Genomic DNA, 27,752 nt, shown 5'->3' on the forward strand with positions numbered 1-27,752 from the left:
AAAAGTGTGTTCCTGAATTTCGTTACAATTGGTGTCAGAAGTAAAGAATATTGAAAAGACTATTTTAGTGAACGCCTTTAACAAGAAATCAGACTAATATGAAGACCAAGAAATTGATGGAGTTGCTATTTAGGCGGTTTGATGAGCAGAAAGTGAAACAAGAAGAACATGACCGTAAACAAGAAGAGCGAGACCATAAACAGAAGAAAGAACAAGAAGAATGAAACCGAAAACAAAAAGAACGAGAACGTAAATAGAGGGAAGAACAAGAAGAACGAGACCATAAACAAGAAGAACGAGAGAAAAAAGACGAAGATTCATTAAAGACAATTAAATCCGACCTAAAGAAAGAAAATGAAGACCTCATTATAACCATGAAAGACGACCTGAAGAAAGAAAATGAAGAACGAGACAGAAAACAAGAACACCTTATAAAGACTATGAAAGAAGATTTACTGCATTCAAAAGATAATCTTAAAAAGGAGCAGAACGAACGGGACAGAAAATAAGAGGAACGAAATTTACAACTAAGAGCAGATCTAGAGATGAATCAGAAACAATTAATGACTAACTTCGAAGCAACAGAGGAAGAAGAAGTAGGGCAAGTATAAAAAAGTATCCAAGAACTAGAGATGCAAGTAAAGCGGGCTCGTCTTCATCCCGATCTTGGAATGCAAGCAGTGATGAAAGTGACGTCACCAAAATTTGACAGCAAAGAAGCATGGAGTACCTACTTGAATCAGTTTGAGGCTGCTGCTCGGAGAAATCGCTGAGATAATGAAGAAAAGGCAATTAATTTTAAGCTATGCCTTAGAGGAGAAGCTACAGAAATATTAAGAATGGTGCTATGTGAGGATCAGATCACTTTCGATGTATTGATGCGTACCTTAGAGATGAGATACGGTGAAGCCCATCTGCAGCAAGTATACCCCACTCAATTAAAATCTAGGAGACAACAACCCAATGAAGGACTTCAACAGTTTGAGGCCGATGTTGCTCGAGTAGTAAATCTAGCATATCTTTGGCCCCAACAGAGTTCCGAGAACAAATTTCTATAAATTGTTTTATTGACGGGGTTCGAAATCCAGATACTAACCATGCTCTAAGGATGGCTTATCTTAAAAGTATTTTTTGGCCAATGGACATATGAGGCAGCATTGCAATGAGGAAGGGCATCTTAAACATCAATGCCTCAAGCTTTTGAAAGACCCAAGCAACCAGGAAAACTAGTCTGCTTTATAGGACGCAAGCTGGCTGGACGCTACCAAGCCCAACGTATAAGATTAAACTGGCGGTCACGTCCTGGAGAGAGCTTGGTCGTTCTGGGAAAGATATGTTGCCGTAAATGTAAGATGGTGGTGTATACAGGATTAAGTCATACTATCGTGAAGCCGAACATCGTAGCTCACTGTAGTGTCTGTAGTATTTCAAAACCCCCAAATTTAATTCTAGAGACCGTGGATGAAAAAAGGATCCCGATTCTTATAATTACATGAAGCTACAATCGCCATTGGCTTGTTAAGCCATTCAGACATTCCAACAGTCAGTACTAACATTCCAACTGGCAGAAATCATGGATGTCATATTAGGATTTGATGTTATGAATGCTCAGTAGTTTACAATGGATGTATAAAACCGGATATTGACGATAAAAAAATGAGAAGAGTTTTATGCACCACCTATATGAAGATAAAGGAAAAACCAGAATTGTTAAGTTATATAAAAATATTACCATGCTAGCAAATTCAGAGGTGGTGATTAAGTTATTGGTACAACTGGAGGAAAAAAAAGAGAAACTGTTTTGATTGAGCCCATCAAAAGCTGCAAAGTATATGGTCAAGAAACTTTTTCAGCAAAGACGTTATCTACGCAGAAGAAATCTACTATTTTAGTTCGAATGGTAAATTTAGAAGCACATGATACACCTCAAACAAGAAGAGAATATTGGCTTATGGTCTGAAGTATGACAAATGCTGATAAAAGTCGTTATGTAAGCAGACCTTTTCCTGTATGTTTACAAAACCTATTTGAAGAATCTTCTGCAAATTAAACCATGGACCAGTGTAGTAAATTGCGACGACACAAGGATTGATAGAATCTTCCCAAAGTCCTTGGATATCTCCAGTTGTGCCAGCGAAAATAAAAGGGTAAATCTATCAGATTTTGTGTAGACTATCGGCAATTGAATAACATTATCAAGAAGAGACAAGAGACAGGCATGCCCTTCCAAGAGTTGACTTATCCAGGGTACGCTATCAGGTTCTCAACGGGGGGTTCTCAACTAAAGGGTCAATACTGGCAGATAAAGATGCACTCCAAAGATAAGGAAAATTCCATATTCTCGACTGGAACAGGACTTTAGTAGTTTACGGTCATGACCTTTGGATGCTGCAATGCTCTAGCCACTTTTGAGGGACTTATCCAAACTGTGTAACGTAATGTAATGTAATGTAATGATGTGTTTAGTTTATCTGGATGACGTCATCATACTGGGAAAAAAACATTTGAAGATCATTTAAAGAATATTCAAAAGATATTTCTTAAGCTCCAAAAGCCAACCTAAAGCTAAGTCCCAAAAAAATATTGCCTATTTCAAAAAGAAATTCGATACCTTGGACATTTAATATCAGAAAAAGTTGTCAAGACTGATCCAGATAAAGTAGAAGCAATCGAAAATTGGCCATGACCCACTGACAAACACTAGTTAGGAAGCTTTCTAGGCCTTTGTACCTATTACAGAAGATTTGTAAGAAACTTCGCTAACCTTGCAAAGCCTCTACATAAGCTCATGGTGGACAAAACGGTATTTAGTTGCTTAGCAGATTGTGAAAAAGAATTTAAACGGCTAAAAAGAGCACTCTGTACATCTTCAATTTTAACGTATCCGATTTCTGAAAAAACTTTTATTTTGGATACCAATGCAAGCAATGTTGAATTTGGAGTCGTCCTATCACAAAAATATGAAGATGGTGAGTAGGTAATAGCTAATTTCAGTAAAACGCTATCAAAACCAGAGAGAAGCTATTATGTCACCAGACGAAAGCTGGTATAAAAGCTATTGAACATTTCCATAAATATATGTATGAATATATGTATCTCTGAAATGGTTGTTCCAGTACAGAAACCCCGAAGGACAAATAGCAAGGTGGCTTTAACGATTACAAGAGTATCAAAAGGGAATCAAAATAGCATCCAGAAATATTTACTACGAATCGTATTAGCCTTAACAGTTTTGAAGAGTGGGATATAGCTAGTTAAATCCAGGATCAGTGTGACGACCCAGTATTTGGTCTTATTTACGAAACTTGATCTTATTAACTGAAATCTCGAGAAGTTCTCAAAGGCAGGAGTTAGTAAGGTCTCGGCAAAAGTGAGAGAACAGTTTTACTGGCTGAACACTCATAAAGATGTTAAACGCTGGTGCCGACAGTGTGAGTAATGTTCGTTAAGCAAGGGCCTAAAAAGAAGGTCGGACTAGAGGAAAAATGATGCAGTATTTTGTTGGTGCACCCTTTAAAGGAATTGTCATATACGTAGCCGGACCTATTCCTATAAGTAGCTCCGAAAACTGATATGCTCTTGTTGCTATTAATTACTTTAGTAAGTGCCCCGAGGTTTATCTGATTCCAAACCAAGAGGTAACGACAGCAGCTGACGAAATCGACAAATCAAGTGCTGTTCCAGAACTGGATTTGTCGATTTCGTGTCCGCAAAGAGATACATTTAGACAAAGGAAGGACCTTTAAGTCACAAATATTCAAGTGTGCCATTTGTTGGGAATCAAAAAGACCCGCATAACTCGCTTACACAACAGGTCTCACCCATTTTCTTTTTTTCAATAAGGACCCGTACTTTTTTTATCGTCAACTCCGAATGTATTCTGAAATGTTTTCTTACATACCCGTTCAAATTTTCCTTGGCCATTAGGAAGGGAGTAATATATTGTTGCTTGGACGTCTGCTATTTTGCTCATCCTCATACGAACCGTGTCGCCTTCTTTGAACATCACAAACACTTATAAGCCCCATTAGAAAAGTGCTTTGTGTTTTCATATTTTGTGCATGTTACTTTTCAAAAAGAGAACGTCTTCTTTCGTTGGTAACACCTTTGCAGCTGAACTTACATTTGCATGTAATCTACAAAAAAATAAACAAAGTTAGAACCGGAAAAGAAAACCGTAGCTATTTTCGCGGAGATCACCCCGAACCGGTTCTGAACACTAAGACTTACCCTACAAATACATTCACAAGCCAACGTCAATACACATACCATTTTCTTAGTGTAATTCCTACCTTAGCGTTGAGAACCGGTTCGGAATAATCTCCGCGAAAATAGCTAATAAGTTTATATTCCATACCTGCTGTTCTGCATAGTTTTTTTTTCAGGTACTATCTTCTTTTTATAAGTTTTGTATGACTTTCCACTTGTTTTTAAACGACTCTGTTCACTTCTAAATGAACCACTGCCTTTACTTCTCCTTTTTCTTTGGGTTTCTTCCATTATAATGTATTTCAAATCAAGAAATTATCACACACAGTGTACATGTGCAAATGTCTAGACATAAATATATGGGACTTAGAACCTTTCATAGGACATAAAGCATGGCACATAGAACGTTTCTATGTAAAAAAACTGAATTGCGGAAAAAAGGCACTTAGGCCCTTTTTCATTTCGACTCTTCAATTATTCTCCTAGTTTTTGTACTATTTTATTTGTATTCTGTTGTTAAAGTTGATTCGTGGGGTTTATTTAGTTTTAAAGTAGTTCATCTTGCTTGAGGGCCCCAATTTGGTCCTTATTTAGGTTATATTATTGTTAATCCCTGTATTTTAAATTTTCTAGAATTTGTATACTTGCTTGCTTTGACTGTCAGTATTCTCCTAAAATTATTGGTTTCTTTCGGCAAAAACAATGAAGAGAATTCTAAATACTTCGAAATTGCTCCATCAGGCTTTAAAAAGGACGCTCTTCGTGACATTTTATGCAGTTTTAATTGTTTTTACCTTGGAAAGAATTGAACGACTTATTATTATTATAGTAGCAAAGCATAATCGTTTAGTTTGCTATTTAATTGTTATAAAAATTAAAAGAGCAAATTGGGGTATTCGCACTAATTAAATTATTTGTGTTTTTTATATAAAAAATATGTTGAAAAAATAACGATGTTTTTAAAAAAAAAATTGACTTCTGCAAATGACTATGTGACTATAATATTTGCATTAATACTGCAAATGACTAGGCGTTTTAAAAACTTAAATCTTTTCGGCATGGCAGTACATTAAGGTTGGGTTTACACTCAAATGATTTGAAAGATAAACCTATTATATCTAGCTCTCGACAGATTAAACTTAAAGAATATGAGATATGTACTATATGTTCATGCCTCCTATAATATGAGACGTACGCTGTGATGATCAAAAAAAGTTAAACAAAACACAGTATTGTTAAAATATTGCAGCTTAGTTAGGTATGTGACGGATCATTATCAACAAAGGTGTTATGCGGCGTTTTATAATTTCCTTGCAATATTCTTAGTAGTATTTTTAGTTAAGTTAATAAAATCAATCTTGACTAGTGTCCAATCTTGGTGACTTTATATAGATTCGAAAGATCATAAACAGGAGCGACCAATCAAATAATCATGTAAAAAATTACCTATTATAATAAAAGATCTTCATAGCAAAAACAATTTAATGTTTTTTGCATTTTAAGTTCTGGACTATAAGTTTATTACTGGTTCTTTACTTCAAATCTTGATAGATCTGAGCCTTTAACCTGTTGTAAGTTTAGGCATGTAGTTCACCTAATAAAGCTCATTAATAAATGAAAGTTTTTATTATTAATTTTATAAGCAGCAAGATAACAAAACATCTTATTTAAAAATTCGAAGAACGTATTACTGAAATAAAAACACCAAACACTTTTTTTATGTATATTATAGGATCCCCTTAACCGATTTGTTTCTAGACAAGCAAGTATTAAGGCATTATGAATCAATATCATATAAATTGGCCTGGCTAAATTGAATGAGAACTAGTTCATATGTGACGATAGCACTTGCAACCTAAAAAATTGCTGTATAAAAATTTTAAAAATATTTTACATAAAAACTTACACTTAAAATAATGCCTCTTTTTACTGAAAACATTTTACAACCGGTTAATGTAGTTTTGTCAAAACTTATTTGAACCAATAGGCGACTAATCTGTCAAAAAAATATCGTTATTATATTATATAATGTATATGATGTGTATGTGTATATACCGGGTAGTGCGTCGCCAAGCGGAACATAGGAAATCCCATGTAAGTTTTAAGGGGGTCAATTATTGGCTTTCTTGTACATTTTACAGAAAAAATATAACATAACTTTTTGAAGAGATCAATCTGACAAGCCCTTGTGCAAAGTTTCAAAAAATTTTAATAAGCGAATCTTGAATTATTCAATTAAATATAATTCCAAAATTACCAAATTTTCGGTTCAGGTAAAACCAGACACCAGCCACCAGCAAACAATTTGTTATGAGGCTTTGTCAAATCTAAAGTACAGCCGAATACAAGAAATCTGATCCATCAAAAAACTGATCCATTTCAACCATTAAACCTATCGTTAGTAAATTCGAGTCCAAAGACATTGCAATAAATAATTGTAAATGTTTAACTCAGAAGATCGAAAATAAATCCAAAAAAAGAGAGAACAGAACTCTTAATATTTTACTAAGTGTAGAAAAATAAAATAAAATACAATAACTTTTTTAAAAATAATAGAGAATTACATAAAAAGATCAATTAATCAAATGTTCAAACAACCCCCCATTAACAGCTAAACAATATCCTAACCGATCATAAAATTCATTTCTAACGTTACTAAGTTGATATTGGGAAATTTTATTACATTCTAACGAAATAGCGTTTTGTAACTGCCTTAGATTCTCAAATTTTACACTTTTATAAATAACACTTTTTAAATGACCCCACAAAAATAAGTCATTCGGTCAAAGATCAGATTGACCTGGCTGGCCAAAGTATCCGGTGTCGTGGACCAGTAATATTGCCGTTAAAAGCATTTTCCAAGCACTCTCTAACCATACGGGCATTATGAGCCGGGCAACCATCCATTTGGTACCAGATCATTTGATCTTCCTAAACAACTTCTTCCAAGGCGGGTCCATTTTGCTTTTGAAATAAGTCCAACTAGGTTTCAGCTTATAGGTTATAGTCCATAAAAAAGGGTACAATGATATGGTGTCCGATAATTCCCACGAATACATTTGTTTTTTGGGGATATTGTATCCGAGTATGAACAAAGCAATGCTCATTTTCTTGGCTCCAATACCGGCAATTCTAAACATTTGGTTCATTGTTGAGGATAAATGTACATTCATTGGTAAAACTAATATTTCTTAAGAAATTCCTATCATTATTTGCTCTTTCCATCATTTCAAAACAAAATGCCATTCTTCGCTCTTTATCTCCTTCCTGCAGCTCTTGATATTTTTCGAATTTATACGAATAATATTTGTGTTTTTTTAAAGTGCGCAATACCGTTGTATGATGTTTATTTACCTCTTGCCCAAGAACCCTCGTACTAACCATCTTGTTTTCCTCTACACTCAGTAGAATATTAAGATCTCTGTTCTCTCTTTCTTCGGCTCTATTTTCGATATCCTGAGTTAAACATTTACAATTATTTATTACGGTACCTTTGGACTCGAACTTATTGATAATACGTTTAATAGTTGAAATGGACGGAATTGGCTTAGTGAGGAAATAAATTGAAAATATTTCAGATACTGCTCTAAAACTGTTTCCCGCATAATGCCACTTAATTATGGCTATTTTTTTGTCGATTGATTAATTCATACTTGTTTTCAAATATCGACTGTCACTGATTTATTGACACTTTTCTTCACGTCAGTGACAATATTCATTTTACTGGTGTCCGTTTTGGTTTTACCTGAACCGAAAATTTGCTAATTTTGCAAATACATTTAAACAAATAATTCAAGATTTGCTTATTAAAATTTTTTGAAACTTTGCACGAGGGTTTGCCAGATTGATCTTTTCAAAAAGTTTTCTTAGATTTTTTCTATAAAATGTACAGGGAAGCCAATAATTGACCCTCTTAATATTTACATACATATATATATATATACAGAACAAAGACACATAAACAAGGGAACACTAAATAACTTTGTTACTTTTTAAAATAAACAAATGAAATTTGGTATAGCCCTAGAATAGTTATAAGAGCATTTTTTGACATATTTTATTATTTTCCAGCAGTTCCGGTTTAACAGGAAGTGACACTAACTTTTTTATTTTAAATAGGACACTTAGTATATTATTACGTATTTCGATAACAATAATATTCTGAAAACAATGATACTGTATTTTCTACTTTTTGTTTTATACTCATAGAAAAATTAATTCTTTTAAATTTTAAAATAGGATGCCATGAATGCGTTTAATGTTTTAATTTTTAATCAAGTAATCACGGAATAGTAGTTTTTATTGCATTTTATGACAAATCTTTTACACGCCTATTTAAACTGTCCAAACCATTAATTTTGGCATTTACTTTATTTTTTAAACAGCACATTATTGGGAACAACCACTTTTGAAATGCGGTTTTTTTTTCTCAATAATTTCATATAATTATTTCTTAAATCGATTGATAAATAAGCTCATAAGAAGAAAAAAACTAAGTCACATAAATAAACGCTTTTATTTATTAAAAATAGCATAGAAGGCTTTTGATTTTTAAATAGGCTGCGTTTTGACGCGTTCTTAATTTATTTTACAATTGACATAATACATGACATCTTGTTAAGCGCAATTATTATAGGTTATTTAAATAAATTTGCTAATATTTGAAATGTTTAGCATATGTATGAAGAAAAAGTTAATATGTCGAACGCTATATTCCTGCGCATACGTACTTTCAATCGATAAGAAGGTGGTCGCTTCGAACAATACATGTAAAGTAAAAAGTTTTGTATTAAAATAATTTATAAACCTCAAATTTTTTCTGTTTGTTTACCGTTTGTGTACTTATGTTATGTCAGGTAAATGTTAAATAAAATATAATAATATATATATAAGTAAATATATCTGCACATATATTTACTATAATAATTCAAGCCACATACTAAAATTAAACTTAAAATAAGTGTTAAGCTAAAATAGTGATCCTAAACAACATACTATGGAAATAAACAAAATGAAAACAATAAAAAACAATTAGGCAAAGGCAACAAAAATCCTAGAACAATATATGTGTCCTAACCAGCCTTTTAAAAATATTTATAATTACCGTCTCTTATGCTTGTTGGTAATCTATTAAAATCCTGTAAGCCTCTCTGTAGGACAGAATTTAACATCTGGTTAAAGTTACACCTATCGATCAGTATAAAATTGTTACAGTTTCGAGTTTGATAATGATAAACATCTCTAAAAAACTTCACCTTCTTACAAATATATGATGGTAACATATTATTTTTAACTTTATACGAAAAAGCATAGATGCTAAACATAATTTTTGCTTAACAGACAATATATTCAGGCCGTTATGCATCATTACGATTGGTGTATATCTATTGCATTTCAAAGTCTTGCTCATTGCTCTGTTCTGTACAAGTTGCAACTGTTCAATTTTAAAGTTTGGTAAATTGTATAAAATTGTTGAGTAAAATTCAAGATGTGGAGCTGCAATACTATTATACAATAATGGTTTTGTACCATTGATAGTTGTTTTCCGACTCTTGCAATGAAACCAATTTTTTTGAAAAATTTTTTAGTTATATAATCAGCGTGTGCATAAAAATTTAAGTTACAATCAAATATTACTCCTAAATATTTAATTTGACTCTCATATTGTATCTTTTCATTATTTACCACAATGTTAATATATTTCACATTGATGTGCATTAATTTGCTCTATTTCCCAAATAAACAACATTTCGATTTTGATGTATTTAGACAAAGACTATTACTGCAAAGTCATTTAAATAAATTAGATTAAATTTAAATCATTATTAAGAATTATTTGCATTTCATTTGGATCCCTCTCGATTAAATAAATCATAGTGTCGTCAGCAAAAAGCTCTATTTTACAATTACTTTAATACCCAATCTTTTCCAATTTTTTTAAAATCGAGAAACACAGCTAGAACAAAGTTGTCCTTATCCAGTTTTTTTAAAAAGGTATCGAATATATTAATTACAGCAGATTCACATGAGTGACGCTTACGAAAACCTGATTAATTTATTACGAAAATAAGGATAGAATCACAGAATTTTTGTAATTGTTATTTCACAGCAAGTTCTAACACATTCTTATAAACCTCCGTGGTTTTTATAGGTCTAAACTCATTGTGAGAAACAGTATTTTGTACTTTTGGTACAGGGATTATTGTTGACACTTTCCAAGCCTCTGGAAATACTCCGCTTGACAGTGATGTATTTACTATATTTAAATGTCAATTTCCAGCCACGCTACAACCGTTACACAAAACCTTTTTTAAAACTCCATTTTCTCCGCATCCGACATTCTTCATCTTTTTCAGAATTATCTTTAAATCAGCTAGGGATATTTCTCTGAAATTTGAGAACTCCGGATATTGAATATTAGGGGGATTGACAAAGGTGTCATAAAAGAGAGAATAGTTTGGAATATTATTGATAATATCAATAATACTATTTTTAAAATATTGATTCGACTTTGTTGCAATTTGTAATTCATCAAATTTAATTTCGTTTGGTAATAAAATATTTTCTCCAGAAAGTAACTTTTTTAGGTTTTTCCACATTTCACGCGGATTTTTTTTATTTTCATTAATAACTTCTCTAAAATATTTATCTTTTTAATTTGATTAACAATTAAGTTTCGTACTCTTTTGTATTCCCTCCATATCTTATCATATCTTTCTACAACAGCCCTAACATATAAATTATCTCTTACATTCATTCTTTCACGGATATCAAACGTAATCCAATCTTTTTGCAAATATTTCTGTTTTAGAACAATGGTTTTATTTGGGCACATAGAATTTAATATATTTGTGATACGATCAACAAAAATATTTGCCAAAATATTCACATCCGCACTATTATTTGTCCATTCAGCATCATAAAGATAATCATGGAATTGGTTTACATTGTAGCTCTTTATACACCTTCGATTAATAATCATATCACGGTTTTCATTTATTTTCAGAGCAGGATGTACAGCCAGAATACAATGATCACTTATCTTGGGTGTTAAATGAACCTTAAATGACAAATTTGCATTATTGGTCACAATATAATCAATTAATGTCTGACTTCTATCTGTAATACGAGTGAAGGAGTCAACAATTTGAGAAAAACCATTTGAGTATATGGAAGATAGAATTTTTTTACCATAAAATGAAGGTTTAAGTAAATCAATATTAAAGTCTCCTACAATAATGTTGACACCCTCAAACGCACTAGCCTGATCAAGATAATCATTAAAAAAGTCCACAAACTTTGCATTTTCAGTTTGAGGTGGATGATATAAAACAGTACAAAGATATTTGACTCTTGATATTGAAAATTGCAGCGATAGACACCATATATAACTTTGAACACATTTTAATTTATATTTGAGATCACTTCTTATTAATGCTACGACTCCTCCAGTTCTTTTATTATCTGTGAAGCATTGTTCAATATGGTAACCATCAACATTCAACGCACACAAATCAATATCTGCACAAACATGAGTTTTGGATAAAAGCAAAAGCTGTGGCTGGCAATTAAAATATATAAAACTTGAACATAAGATTTCAGAATCTATTTGCTATTTAATAAATTTACCCTTTTAAATATATTCGATTCTTTTAAGAGTTTCACAATTAGTTCTATCCCAAACCACATGATTAATATTAAGAAGCAAGCCATATTTTTTATTCGACATACAATTCGAAGATTTAATAAGAGTACTATTACATTCTTTACTATGATGATTTTCACTACATTTTGGACATACTTTGTTTGGTGTGCGGTCTTTACTAACATGACTATATTGACAACACTTGTAACACATAATTATGCCATATTCATCGAACCCAGGATAGCGATTCCATCCTATATTCATTCTTTCTCTTTCTATAATCAAACTGTATGTATTTTCATCTACCTCAGATATTAAATTAAATCTATTTCCAACAATATGTGTTCGCCGTATTACCCTCATATTAAAATTTAACTATTATTTAAATCATTTTGCTTAATTACCTTTGTTATTATATCACTGTCACTATTCACATTTTAATTTTTATTTACACCTTTTTTTATCTTCTTATTGGCTTATTTATCAACCGATTTAAAAAAATATTATATCAAATTATTGGGAGAAAGAAACCGCATTTTAAAAGTGGTTGTTCCCAATAATGTGCTATTTAAAAAATAATGTAAAAGCCTTAATTAAAGATTTCGACATTTTGAATGGACGTGTAGAAGAGTTAAGTCATAAAATGTAATGAAAACTATTTTTCCCTGATTACTTGAAAAGACTTAAAGGTAACTTAACTTAAGGAAAATGAAAACTTTCAACGCATCATGGCCTCCTATTTTAAAATTTATAAAATTTTTTTTTCTATGAGTATAAAACAAACAGTAGCAAATAGAGTATTATTGTTTTCAGAATATTATTTTCTATCGATATACGTAATATTATACCAAGTGTCCCTTCTAAAATAAAAAGTGTCATTTCCTGTTAAACCGGAAGTGATGGAAAACAATAGAATAGGTCAAATATAGATATACCAAATTTCATTTTTTTATTTTAAAAAGTAAAAAAGTTATTAAGTGTTCTCTCTTTTCTGTGTCACCCGATATATATAACTATATATACGTATATATATAATGGCTGTCCTACTTAAGATGGATATAAGCCAATATGTTGGTTGTTTGTTAAGCGATTTTTTTCCTGATGATACTTTTTGATTCAATAATAAACTATCTTTAGGACACAATTTATTTCAAATCTGTTAAATTATATTGAATTCTCTTTACATAAGATACTTAAGTTCTAATTTTGATAAATATTAATAAAGGGTGTGTCACTAAAATCAGACATTTTAATTTTTATTACAATTTTGTAAGTACATACATACAAAGCGAATGAATAAAAAGAAATTAAAACTCACCATCTTCGGCCTAATCACCATAAATTCTAACGGGTGTTTTATAAATTTGCCTGTTTCTAAAGCAAACTTTTCATTATTCTTAAATAGAAATTAGTTCATATGCTTGTCTTATTCGAGTTTTCAGCTCTTCTAATGTTCACGGACAGGTTTTATAATTTTTTTTTTTGATAGCACCCGCAGAAGGTAATACGGAGGTGTTAAGGTCTAGAGATCTAGGTAGCCATGTTACAAAAGGACTATTGCGAGCAATTTATTTATCTTAAAAATATTCATTAAAAGTTAATATTAGTTTAGTCTATAGCTTAAGCTTGAATGCAAGGTCATTATCTGTAATTTTATAATTAGATACCTAATTAATTTTATAAGATGTCATTAAATTAAAAAAAAAAACAGTAATAATTTATTAATTACTCTCATATTGGAGTAGTGAGAATTATTACTCCACTGGGTATTTAATTGCAAAAATCAATATTCTGAGCAAGTAAATGTGTGGTGTTATATTTTAAAACACTACATTATTGAACCGTTATTTTTCAATACAACTTTAAAGAGTGTGAGATTTTTGATTTTCCTGCAAAATGAATTTTCGAAAGCTGTTCAGTATTTGCCGTTAACTTATAGAGAGATTTTGTATATTTAGCTAGATGGCGCTCTGATCCCCAATGCTTATGTGAAAAGATGATTTAATGAACATTTTTGAGATAAATGGATTCGTCGCAATTGCTCTTTTGTAACATGTTTCCTACGTCTGGATTATTTTCTGTGCAGTTCTATAAAAAAATAAAGTTTAACCCGTCCATGAACATTAGAAGAATGAAATATTAAAAGAAAGCTATCTGAGAACTTAAATCGATTACTATGTTGATATAACAAAGTTTATTACAAAAAAGGTTTAATATAATTTAACAGATTTGAAATAAATAATGTCTTAACGGTAGTTTATTCTTCAAACAAAAAAATATCAAACCCCTTTGAAACGTAGGTCTATAAGGTATCACAATTCTTATTTTGGGCAAAATATGGGACTTACAGCCATGCAGCCTCCTACTAAAGATGAAAAAGATCACCATAATTAAGTGGTATTATGCGGGAAACAGTTTTAGAGCAGTATCTATGTTTTCAGTTTATTTCCTCACTAAGCTCATTCCGTCCATTTCAACTATTAAACGTATTGTCAATAAGTTCGAGTCCAAAGGTACTGTAATAAATAATTGTAAATGTTCAACTTAGGATATCGAAAATAGAGCCGAAGAAAGAGAGAACAGAGATCTTAATATTCTACTGAGTGTGGAGGAAAACAAGATGGTTAGTACAAGTCTTAGAACATTGAAAGGCTAGAATTAGTAAGCAACAACTTTGTTTGAGTCCAACATGTGCACAGGGGCAAGAGGGGTGTTTTGTTTACATACATATTTGCCGATTCTCTGTTGTCAAGTCGACACAAATTTCCAATGGAGGAAATTTTTAGCTACATTTTAACAACCATTATAATGTTATTTAACTTATTTGTGTTGTATTTTATAGGAAAATTTAAAATAAAAAGTATAAATACTACAATTAATCTATTTTAAGAATAAATCTAATATCCTTAAGAAAAAAAAAAACAAAATTATTAACACTCTTATCCCTAAGACTGCTTCTAAAAAGTTTGAAGCGACAACACCGGAGCTTAAGTGTCTGAGCCATATGCGTAGTGTCATCTGTCAAACGGCTATATTCGGAATCCGTGTATTTTCGGTCATTTTTGGTTTAAGAAGGAAAAAGGCCACATTTTAGTGTTTTTATAAATTGCTAGGATGGCAAACTTGTGTCGTTTGTGCCGCATCATGATAAAAAGGTGATTCAAACCGATTTTTTAATAAGTAAGTACCGATACTTTCATAACATCACATCATGGGGCACCATCATCAATAAATTGTAGAATAGGGAATCTTATAGATATAAACCTAATAAGAACTTGAATGTGAAAGTGTAGGTAAAATACCAAAATATTTATATTTGTAAATCTAAATATTTTTTTGAACATATTGATCTATTAATAGGCTACAAAAAATGTAAAACTAGAATTTTGTCCATGGTTTTATTACAGAATTTTATGTTTTTTTTTTGTTGTTTTGGCAGAAAAAGGGTATAATACCTATGTACCTATTTATATATAGGTATGTTTTTTTAATATAGACATTAGCTAGATAGATGAAATTACTAATTTTTTATTACCTTTAACAAATTTTGAAATTTATTTAAATATTGATATCTATATCTAAAGTTAATTTTGTCTTTCCCTAAAATTTAACTTTTACTATACCCCTGCAGCTTTTACTATAATATATATATAAAAGCTGCAGGGATAGCTTTCCTGAAGAGTGCAAAATCTTCTTAGGCTTCCAAAACAGTATATAGTATAAACAATGAAGCTAATATAGACAAGTATTTATAAAAATAGATTAATATTCTTGATACACCAAATTTTGTATAATTACAGATCTGATCATTCATCATCAACAATAACTGCATCTGAGATTAATAGTTTTACAGTAACCGTGGGGTATAGGTCAACAATTACTATTTCTCATCCAAGCCGGTTTAGTTTAATTGCTACACATTCCTTAATTCTGCCAAGGAAAAGGTAAAAATACACTCAAAATAGACATCAATATAGCACATTTAAAAATTATTGTTCAATTCTTTCTCTAAGTACAAATAAGAGTTTTATGCCATGTATCATCTTAACCTATATATCTTAATTAAAAGTGATATAGTATTTTATTGTGTTATATTTGTTTAATTAAATGCAATTAATCATTAAAATGTATAATATTATAAAGATTCTTGATAAAAACATACATTTTATTGATCAATTGGAATATCATATAACACTTTTTTTTATTTTTTCTTTTAAATTCACTTTCTTATTAAAATACTTAAAAAATAACACAAGAAAGAAATAACATGATTTCCGAAAAAGTCCAACATACTAGTTTGTATATTACTACTAATAAATTATCTAATCTAATCTGTTGTACATAGTCGTGATTCTTAAATAAGCTTTGTTTTTTAGTATAAATTAATATGATATAATTGGTATTAGGTATTATATTAGTAAGTGTTAAATGTCCCAAAACAAATTGTAAAGGCTAAATACCCATAATAAAAGTCTTACAACCTTTAAAAAACCTGCAACTCCTTCACAATTTGAACATCCTTGTAGTTTAACTGTTTCCGCTGTAGCAATACTGTCCCTTTGAAAAAGTCAACACCATAGAAGTATATATTATGTAATATAAAGTAAGTGATGTAAAACTACGTTTTGTTCAATATAACAATAGCAATTAAATTTTGAAAAATGTTAAAAATGTGTGTATTAAAACATGATGTATTAAGAAATCTATAATATTATAATAATAAAATATTTTATTTCCATAAAAACGTTTTTTATTAGGACCTTCCTCTAATGAAGTCCGTTAAAAAAAAAACACATAAATGGTAATATTACTTATACTCAAACTCTATAATAATTAATAAATATTTATCATGAAAATATTTGTTGACGACGTCACTGGTAGAGAGTGCTTGTATCGGTGGCATCAACAATGTGATCAAGCGGCGTTGCGATGCCATTACCGTTTTCTCTAAGATACTTTATTTACATTTATTTAACGTTGTATATTGACTTCGATATAGAGTATCTTATCATATTTTATTAAAAAAAAATGCTTGATATTTTATTAAAGGGGAGCAGTAGTATTGTTTTGTGCCTTCGGAAACGACTGAATTTTGCATGATATTATAAAGTGATTTTTGCATTTTCTATATAAGCATTTGGCATCATAGCATCAGAGATGCTGCAAGCAAAGCTTACACGGCATGCTACTTCTAGCCTTTCAATGTTCTAAGGTACAAGGGTTCTTAGGCAAGAGGTAAATAAACATCATACAACGGTATTGCGCACTTTGAAAAAACACAAATTTTCGTATAAATTCAAAAACATCAAGACCTGCAGGAAGGAGATGAAGAGCGAAGAATGGCATTTTGTTTTGAAATGATGGAAAGAGCAAATAATGATAGGAATTTTTTAAGAAATATTTGTTTTACCGATGAATGTACATTTACCCTCAACAATGAACCAAATATTCAGAATTGCCGGTATTGGAGCCAAGAAAATGAACATCGCTTTGTTTATACTCGGACACAATATCCCCAAAAAACAAATGTATTCGTGGGAACTATCGGACATCATATCATTGGAACCTTTTTTATGGACTATAACCTAACAGCTAAAACCTATTTCAAATTTCAATTAATATTCTATCCTATTTCCTATTTCAAAATCAAATTGGACCCGCCTTGGAAGAAGTTGTTCAGGAAGATCAAATGATCTGGTACCAAATGGATGGTTGCCCGGCCCATAATACCCATATGGTTAGGGAGTGCTTGGAAAATGCTTTTAACGGCAATATTATTGGTCCAAGATACCGGATACTTTGGACACCCAGGTCACCTGATCTTTCACCGAATGACTTCTTTTTGTGGGGTCATTTAAAAATTGTCATTTATAAAAGTGTAAAATTTGAGAATCTAAACCAGTTAAAAAACGCTATTTCGTAAGAATGTAATAAAATCAATCCAATATCAACTTAAAAGTAAGTAACGTTAAAAATGGGAAATATCCTAACCCAAATGATATTAAATAACCCCATTAACAACTAAACAATAGTTTAGCTGTTAATGGGGTGTTGTTTGAACATTTGATTAATTGATATTTTTATGTAATTCTCTAATATTTTTAAAAAAGTTATTGTATTTTATTATATTTTATTTTTCTACACTTTATCTATTTTCGATCTTATGAGTTAAACATTTACAATTATTTATTGCAATATCTTTGGACTCGAATTTACATGGGATTTCCAATGTTCCGCTCGGCGACGCACCACTCGGTATATGTCTATATATATATATGTATACATATATACCGATTGGTGAATGGATCAGTACACATATAAAGTTCCGAATAGCCGAGATGTTGCACCGCCGCGACAGCGAAATGGCTAGTAAATGGCTAGTGTTCGAGGTTCGAGCTCAATTAAATTTATTATTTTTTTATCATTTTAATAAGTCTGTATCCCTTGCGGCAAAATTTAAAACATTTTTGTGTAAAAGCAATTTTACAATTTTTTTATACTCTGTATTGCATATTGAAAATTAATGCATTGTTCTTATTAAAATCAAATTAATCTCTGCAAAAGGTTTGCCTATCGTAAAAGCTGTTTCTTACTTCCAAAAGAGTTTGAGATAAAATGGAATTGGCGGGTTCAACAAATTTGTTTCTGAACTGGTCTTCAGGGTTCGGTTGCCTACTATGATGCCTATAAATAGTCTCCTTGAGATAACCCCATAAACAAAAGTCATTTAGTGACAAATCGGGAGATCGTGGAGGCCATTTAATATTGCCAATCCCACTAATAGGGCGGTTAGCAGAAGTATTTTTTTAAAATTCTTTACATTAATTGCATTATGAGCAGGACAGCCATTTTGTTAAAAATAGACTGATTGAGTGTGAGGAAAAACTTGGTTCTATAGCAACTCAAGGTATTTTTTGGCATTCAAAGTACCATCAATGAAAAATGGTCCAATATTATGGTCGCCCAAAATACCAGCCCAAACATTTAACTTTTGAGGGTACTGAGTACGAAACTGAAAACTTCTGTACTTGTTTTTCCGGTAACGAATAATGGAAGGATTGTGTGTACCAAGCAATGGAAAAGAGGATTAATCTGAAAACAAAATATTTTTAAGAAATTTTCATTTGACTTTTCCATCCTAGTTTCACAAAATGCCATTCTTCGCCACTGATCTCCAGGAAACACCTTTTGACTTTTGGAATAGTTAAAGCATTTGTATCCAGGTTTTTTCCAAATACTCGTCACATTATGGCACAGACCCAGTTCCTCTCTAATACTTCTGCTCGATCATGTTATATCCAAAACTAAAGCACTACAAACCATTTCTTCGCGCCGTTCTATCTCCTGGACCCTTTCATTGAAGGCAAAAAGATGTCTCACAATTTGACACTATATTTATAATAATTTAAGCACAAGGAATCCGTCTATCTTCAAAATTAACTGAGTAATAAATCTTTGCATCTTGTGCTGCCGAATTTCCACCATAAAACCTTTTAATGAACTTTTTCGGGAGGAGTTTAAACAGCCGTAATAATAAATATTAAAAAAAATTAAAATAGCCTTTTAAGAAGAAGCCATTGCATACTGCTCAATCACACAGCAAAATGAGACTGCTAATTGTAGCGTGCCGAAAATAGAGAGTAAGCGAGAAGTGGTGTTAAAGTCCAGTTCAGAGATCTATTAGAATGTTTGATGTGTCGCAGATGCCGCACTAACTAGTCCGTGTGCCTATGTCGTATTTATTGTCGTATGATAGACATGTTTAAATGGCAAAATTTTGTATTGTTTATCTATGAAATCATTTTAAATATACGTACAACCGCATGTTTTATACAATTTTTTATTTTTCTTTCGAAAATGTCCATTTTTAGAAAGAAAATAATATCACAAGAAAATAATATCAAAAAATTGACCGCGGACTAAAATCCAAGCATCTTACAACATATTTTAAACACTTCCAGCACACAGACCTGTCACCTCTTTTTAGCCAGTCTATTAAACAAAGATAAAACACCTGCGTTCTGGCGATTCCTACTTTTGGCTGTGCAAGTGATTGTGTATCTCTCTCTATCCCACTGATTTTGAGAATTACGGGGCCGTACCCAAATAAATTTTTGGGCTGTTTTTGTATTACTTTTGACGTGTTTTTAAAGAGATCTTTAAGGCTGGGTCTATCGCCTTTAAAATAGTTGTTGGATGGGTCTATTACCTTTAATAGTTGGGAGGGGGTCTTGTAAGGTTATTATTATTTGATGGGTTTTGCCGGTTTTGGTTTTTACACGTTTATGAAAGTGGAGAATTTAGAATTTGGCCTGTATTCGTCTAAATTTTTTGCAGTTTTTACTGTGAGTTTTTACCTAAAGACCTTAAAATGCTTCGACGGTATGTACGGGAAAATGTACTCGGTTCCCTAGAGTACAATATACCTGTAAAAAAGGGGATTAAAGGCAGAATAAAAAGGAAAGATGCAGGACAATCAAAGGGACTTGACACGGATATTGCCAAATTGCTAAGGAAAGGTGTGTATTCTAAATACAAAAAGAATAAGGTTCTGACCATAGAGACATCTTATCGACAAGGGACAAACATTTCTCAGTCTCAACCTTGCGGAGATACCTGATAAAACTTGGATTTAGGCTTAAGATGGTTAACAAAAGAGCTGCTGTAATGGAATTGTCAGGTGGTGTATAGAATATTTGAAGAAAATTAATAAAAATTTGGGAGGAAGAAAGAGCCATGTATTATTTAGCCGAAACATGGTATGATATATTTATGATTGACAACAGAGAAACTGTTTCCTTCCTTAATGGAAGAAACTGCTAAATAACAAAGGCAAAAAAACAGAATTAAGAAAATTGTATTAACTCTTTGGGCCAGATTCAAAGGAGTGGTTAAATTCATAAAAGTATTTAGTATCCTCACTGTAGTTTTAGGATGCAGTATACTTAAAATGTAGTGTTTTGTATAAGATTTTTAGTTTTTAGTTTAAGCATTTATTTTTGTTAATTTTCATCAAATCTCTCCTAATATGCATAATTGCACAATAACTAAATATGAGGCAAACAAATTAATAAATATTACATTCAGGATGTAAAGTGTGTTTTTTTATAAGCAAAACTTGTGTCTTTTACACGCATAAGATATAGACAGCAAGATGATTTTTAATGTAAAACTTTATTTAAAAAAAATATACTTTCACTTTTCTGACTACATAATTACTTTTTATCAAAAGAAGTTGATACTAAATATAGAGATGGGGGTTTTTATGAGTATGTTATTATAATAATATTTCATAATATGTATTAATAAAAAACAATCATAAAGGACATTGAATATGGCAGCCAAATTCCCCATTAATAATCACCACCAAGTAAAAAAGAAAATATATAAAATTTGACGACAAACCAAAGCATTTTACCCTTTTGTGTCAAAAAGTAAATATTTAATGCCTTAATCCACAGAATAAATAGGCCTAAGTAATTCATACCACCTATTCTCTCATCACCCTACTGATGGCGCTAAAAACTAAACTTATTAAGTTAAAATTTTTGGTTAAACTCATTTTACGTACTTAAATCTTATATTTAAATTAAATATTATCTTGCTATCAACTATTCTGAATTTCTAACTTAATAAAACTAAACCCAAAAATCCCGAATAATAAAGTTTTAAATACAAATAAATTTTAAGGCCGGACCTGTGCAACTTTTTACGCTTGAGTGGTTGTGACTGAGGTCAGACGTCTAACAAAATAGTACGTGGGCGCATGTAGTCAAATTTTACTAATGAAATGTATAAATTTTTTAAAAAATGCTTAAAGCATTTATTTATTTAATGGAATGATTAAATATCGCTTGGAATATTACTTTATAACTGTTTTCACATAAAATTTTGCGATTTAAACATGTCATGTGACAATACAAGCAACACCGGCACACGGACTATTCGCGGCACATCAAAGATTCTAATAGATCGCAGAACTGAACTAAATAATGCCTTATATGTGTATTCTTTTATTCGCCAACCTGTATATAGTTAAATATATATACAGGGTGTCTCAGGACGAATAGACGCGATCAATATTTCGGAAACTAATTATTCAAAAATTTTGAAAATTTGGCAACATGACACAGTCGATGGGGGCCACACAACTAAAATATTTTGATAGTTGTGACGTTTCCAGTTATACCGGAAGTAGATGTCAACTTATTTTAAATGGAACATCTTGTATATTTTTACGTTTTTGGCTTCCACATAAAATTCTAGGTATATTTTTTGTATAATGTCCTATACCTAAGTGTAACCATTTTTGACATATTTTTAATTTCATGTGAAAAACTATGTTTGTGTGGCCCCCATCGACTGTGCCATATTGCCAAATTTTCAACATTTTTGAAAAATTAGTTTCTGAGCTATCGATCGCGTCTATTCGTCGTGAAACACCCTGTATATATATAAATTATTTAATTATCATTAAAATAAATTATGAGGGCCTTACTTCAACATTGTAATACGATGAATCAACTGAGTTAAGAATAGTAGTCGGAGATTTACTTTCGTCGTTTATCCAAGCGGCATACAGAGAGACAATGGATGTTTTAAAAATTAAATAGACAAAAGAAAAAATAAAATAGACTTTTCGTACAATCAAAGCAATTTTCCTAAAATATGAATAAGTTACAAATTCAGATAGAAAAATAAATTAATTCTTACTCTAAACTATGATAAAGCTGTATCAGTAAGAAAAATATATTAAGAAAAAATGACAGCAATATAATGGGCGATAAATGCTCATCCAATTCTTTACAAAAACTGGCTAGTCTGTCATAGTCTTCTCGAATCTCTTTCCAAAATAATACACAATTACCCTAAAATATTTTATGAACTATTAGGATTACTGACCAATTAGAATTTTTAATATGACTTACTTTATGTTTTTGCATTTTCAGAGATATTCTGCAATAAATTTGTTGAAATCTTAAGGCTATGGCACAACTTGTAATAATTATAAATAAATCGTTAAGTGCCCAGCTTAAACTTGAATGTAAGGTCATTATCTATCAAATTTTATAATTAGATACCTAATTAATTTTACAAGATGTTATTAAATTACCGTACAAAATATGCCTGAGGGTATAGTATATGGAATATATACAAAAAACTGTGGAAAAGTGTCGTTATAGTAAATTTTAGCTGTGGTGTTCTTACCATATAGAGCATATAAAGTCTCAAGTCTGCTGCATACACTCAATATATAGTCGGCTAAGAAAGTTATTTAATTAATATTAAAAAAAACCGTTATGGATTGAATATGGGCTCTTACCTAAACCGAGTGATAAAAATATACAAGTAAAAATATTTATTCTTTTATCCAAACATTTTGGATATCCATAATTTATGTGCATTAGTTTGTCGATATTGCACCAGGATTTCATTAATTTCGACCATTGCATTGCAAGACGCAAGTACAAAATCATTGTTACGAGGGAGCCTCCATAAAATACACCGTTTCCTATAAGCAAAACAAAAATGATTTGGGACAATTAAACTAAAATAACCAATTCTAAATAAATATATTTATATAATAAAGTTGTTATTGTTATGTTATTTAGTTGCTTTATAATTGTTTTAAAACATATCTAGAAAACATATATAAAATCATTTTATTATAAAACAAATTACTTTCAGTGATTTTATAGTTATAAGGATTATGTTTATAAAAATATTTTATTACACTATCTAAAATTTTATTTATATAGTATTTATAAAAGTTTTGTAAAATAAATATGTGTTTTTTATTCACAATTGTTGTTTAAGAATATTATATAACTTTTTGAAGACTTTGGCTTTAAATTAATTTATAATATTTCGTAGAATCGAATATGTTTTGTTTTTTCTTGCCAAAACTTATTTATAGTATATTTTTTTTCAAAATGTTTAGAATTTCTTCTTGGAAAATTATTAAAAATTGGGTCATTTTAAAAGGGAAATACCAAATATTATTCCTTCAGATCTCTTAAATCAGAATACAAAATCAAACCTTTGCTCTTGAATTTTACATCTATAAAAGCGCCTGTTAAATGTTGATAACGTTCGCGAATAAAACAATTATATTTTAAGCGGATTCTTTATAACATTAAAATATATATCGCTTTTATTACAGATTATGTAAAGTATGTTTATTACAGAGTATGTACAGTAATTATTTAATATTAGTGTTTCTTATAAAATTAAATAGATTTATCTAGTGACGCCATTTTTGAATGATGTTTATTTAGGTTTATTTTCGCCATATTGGTTTTTACAAATTAAATTAAATTCATATTCAATTTTAAGACAAACATACTTGAATTACGATTTAGTTTTTGATATTTATAATTTATTTATGTACATAATATAAATATTAGACAAAATTGTGCGAACAAATCGATATTTTTTTAATCTTAATTTTAGGAAATTCTTTTTACCTATTCAAAATCTTTAATATCCCGAAGAAGAATCAAAAATGAGATGCGAATATGCACTTATAATGTCAGTAAAATTCATTGCGTAAGAAAATATTCGCCCTGAAAAAATGTTTTCCTTTATAATAATTATTACAGCTAAGCCGCTATGGTAGGCGTGATGTTGTTTTCAATTTCGCCATTTATCTTTTCTTTTTACAAAAGGTATGGAGCTTATAAACTTTGTTAATTTTATTAATCTCTATAAGTGTGATCTCAGCTGAATACAAATTGTGTTGGTTGAAATATATGTGATATATTTTATAATGGTATTGACACCGCCTTACAATAATATAAAATTAATAAAATAATTTTGTAAATGCTCTATTATGGACTGGAATCGATTTTATAATCTTATATAAAACTATTAAACGAGTTTATTGAAATAAAAATATTTTATTAGGGTGTTATAGGAAAGTTCCATATTATTTTTTTCTTTTCTACCCGAATCCGAGAGATTTCTCACATATTCTTTATTGTTTATATATATATATATATATATATATATATATATATGTGTGTGTATGTATATGTATATATCTATAGATATATATATATGCCAGACCTTGTTAAAAAAAATTAAAAAAAGAGCGCCAAAGTCGTTCAAAATTTGAGTTCTGGAAGACGAAAGGAATTTTAGCCATGTTTTACGAATTTTTTCCTTTGGGAGAGCCGAAGAAAAAATTGTTTATGGATCCATAACTCTCAATGCATTGAGAGGTGATATTACAAATTTTCTTCTTGCTTTTTATTATTGCAGTAGAAGAAAAATGGCTTAACATCCCACTAGAAACATTAGATCTATGCCTAATGGTATAGTCGTTTTATTCTCACTTGAATGACTATGAAAACGATGAAAGCGTGCCGACGAAAAAACTGATAGACCGGGACCAGTTTAAAATTTACTGTTTTTTTCAGAATTGTTTTCAGATCGCGGTACACCGGGAGCAGACTATGCGGCGGGGGATTTACAAAGATGCAAGTGTGCGTCGGCATCGGTCGTCGATAGTAGTGCTTATGCCGCCGCGAAAAAACCGCCTTTAATATTTAGAATATTTTAAAACCGTGGCGTAGTATTAAGTTATATCGTAACTTAAATAGACATATAATATATTTAACTGAAGCGTGGTTTGATATGCATGACGTAGATAAATAATGCTGAATTAATAATTCCACGAATTGAATGCGCCATACTCAAGAGGCAAACAAGTTATTATACTTCATGTCAGCAGTACGAAGGATTTGTTAAAAATGCGTTACTTTTGTCTGCTAAAAATATTTTTTAATTTTCGGCCGGTGACAATGAAGTTATAACAGCTACATTATTTGAAAAATGGTTCTCTAATCAGCTCTTCTTCCAAACTCAGTCAAATATTATGGATAATGCATCTAGGATATTTGACTAAGAATTTTAAATAGAATATCAAATACTAGTTTTAAAAGACAAGATCTCATAACTTTTATAAAAATTAAGAACATGCCTGTACCCGACAACATTTTATTAAAAAAGGAGTTGTTAAATAAAATTAGAGATTATAACTTAAAAAAATGATTATCTTATTCATATTATTGACAAAAGTAATAAACATACTGGTTTAAGATTGCCTCCATATTATTGCATTTTTAATCCGATTGAATTAGTTTAGGATAAATTTAAAATAACAGCTTCGAAAGTACAACACTGCAGTAACATTGAGCGCGGCAGCTATTGAAAACATACGCCAAGCTGTTGCAGAATTCGAAAGTAATATAAGGAAAAATTGGGTAGAACGCGTAATTAAAACAAAAAAGAACTATACGATTCTACCAACCTCACCCGAAAATAATAATTCGACCTACCATTGACGATTCTAGTTCTGAAGAATGAAATGTCCACGTGATATACGTCGAGGAATTTAATAATATGTTTATGTTCAATTCACTTTACAGAGGTAAAAAAAAGTTCTATTTTTAACTGGCTTATCTAAAAAGCATTTAAAAATTCCATAAAAGTGCATTTTTCTACCATACTACTATAAAAACGCCACTGGACTTAAAAAATCTAATTAAACAAGAATTACAACCTACAACAAAAGTGGCTAAAGTATACCTAAGATATTTCAGAAAAAGCATATTTTTTATTAACCACCCTGTATCGTGACTATTTATTACTGTAATCGATAAGTGTTTAATTGATTTTTTTGTCTTAAAATTACTCATCAGTTTTTTCATTCACAAGAGTGAGGGTCATTTACCATTTGGCATGTAATAGAGTCTATTTTCAAAATTAAACGCTTCTGGTGCTAATAAAAGTAAAAAATAAAAATAAAATTTTCTATAATGAAAAATTTGCTCTAAAAATATTTATTAGTAACTTAGCCTCCCCAAATTTGCTTAGTTGTCAGATTATTTTAGCCAGATAATATTAAAAAAGCTTTACGTTGACTAACAAAAAAAAACTTCATACACTTTATTCAGAGAAAAAACTATAATTTACAATTCTACAAACTAACTTCATTACCAACTAAAACCTTCAACACAGATCATCCCTTATTTTCGCACTTTAATAGATTAATTTTTTGACAGTTATTTTTATGATTTTTATACATTAAACTAATTTGTGGTGCGTATAACATTTAGATAGTTTTTCAGTCATATAACGCGTACGTTTTAATTATTATATTTAAGTTAATCTTGTATCAATATGCTAACATCATTTAAGAGACACTAAAATTACCTGTCAATTAGGTATTTTATGTTTTACATTTCATAGTTTCATTTTTTACTGAAAAAACAAGAGGTTTCGTTTAACGAATTTATTGTACTTTAAGGTCAGGATAAATTGTTAAAAACTATCTACATTGTCACAATCTCTATATAAATATATTATTTTTACCTATTTGTAATATAGTACTTCCATGCATTACCCAATGCATAAAACAGCAACCAACAGCAAAGATTAAACATGTAATCAAAATTAATGTGTACAAAATCCTCCAACTTATCCATTCAAAATGCATTTCGGTGATGCTTTTGTTGGTATTTGATTGTGGTAAAATTCCTAAAAATTGCAACGTAGTCATAAAATATTTTAAAGAATTGAAAATAGTCTTTTCGGAGATTGATTTCGGTTTTAGTTCTCGTGAGGGCTTTATAGGAATTATGCGAGATTTTTTTGATGGAAACATTTTTACTTCCAAAAATACCAATTCTCAAGTAACTTGTCAATAAGGGTAGCTTTCTAGAGAAACATTCATTTATATTGAAGTAATAAACAACTCTAAACTGTTTATTCATACTTATATTAAGGTTCAGGATAAATACCGAGAACAAATAACACAAACAAATTTTAAAAGTTCATAACATACAAACGCACCGCGATATCTATAAATAATAAATTAATCAAACCTGATAGT

At 30.4% G+C, this 27,752-nt stretch overlaps 1 protein-coding gene across 1 annotated transcript; it reads right to left on the reverse strand.

Moving 5' to 3' along the window:
- Positions 1 to 5,816: 5,816 nt before the first annotated feature.
- Positions 5,817 to 27,646, reverse strand: LOC126745768 (gustatory receptor for sugar taste 64f-like). Its single transcript, XM_050453757.1, has 8 exons — positions 27,233 to 27,646; positions 23,178 to 23,366; positions 22,968 to 23,116; positions 22,783 to 22,911; positions 22,568 to 22,722; positions 22,353 to 22,515; positions 6,116 to 6,205; positions 5,817 to 6,064 (listed from the first exon to the last, which is right to left on the reverse strand). Exons 1-8 carry the CDS (start codon positions 27,522 to 27,524, stop codon positions 5,987 to 5,989), a joined length of 1,245 nt encoding a protein of 414 aa, XP_050309714.1. The 5' UTR covers positions 27,525 to 27,646; the 3' UTR covers positions 5,817 to 5,986.
- Positions 27,647 to 27,752: the final 106 nt, after the last annotated feature.

This window comes from Anthonomus grandis, chromosome 16 (genome assembly GCF_022605725.1).
Source record: "Anthonomus grandis grandis chromosome 16, icAntGran1.3, whole genome shotgun sequence".
Classification (NCBI taxonomy): Eukaryota; Metazoa; Arthropoda; class Insecta; order Coleoptera; family Curculionidae; genus Anthonomus; species Anthonomus grandis.

What these genes read in the sequence shown, in the direction of transcription:
- LOC126745768 (XM_050453757.1), bottom strand. Translation starts at nt 27,524, where the DNA reads ATGTTTCCATCAAAAAAATCTCGCATAATTCCTATAAAGCCCTCACGA. An exon ending in TGAAAATGCAAAAACATAAA is followed by an intron (nt 22,723 to 22,782) that starts GTAAGTCATATT and finishes AAAATATTTTAG; the next exon opens with GGTAATTGTGTATTATTTTG. An exon ending in AAAGAGGCATTATTTTAAGT is followed by an intron (nt 6,065 to 6,115) that starts GTAAGTTTTTAT and finishes GCAATTTTTTAG; the next exon opens with GTTGCAAGTGCTATCGTCAC.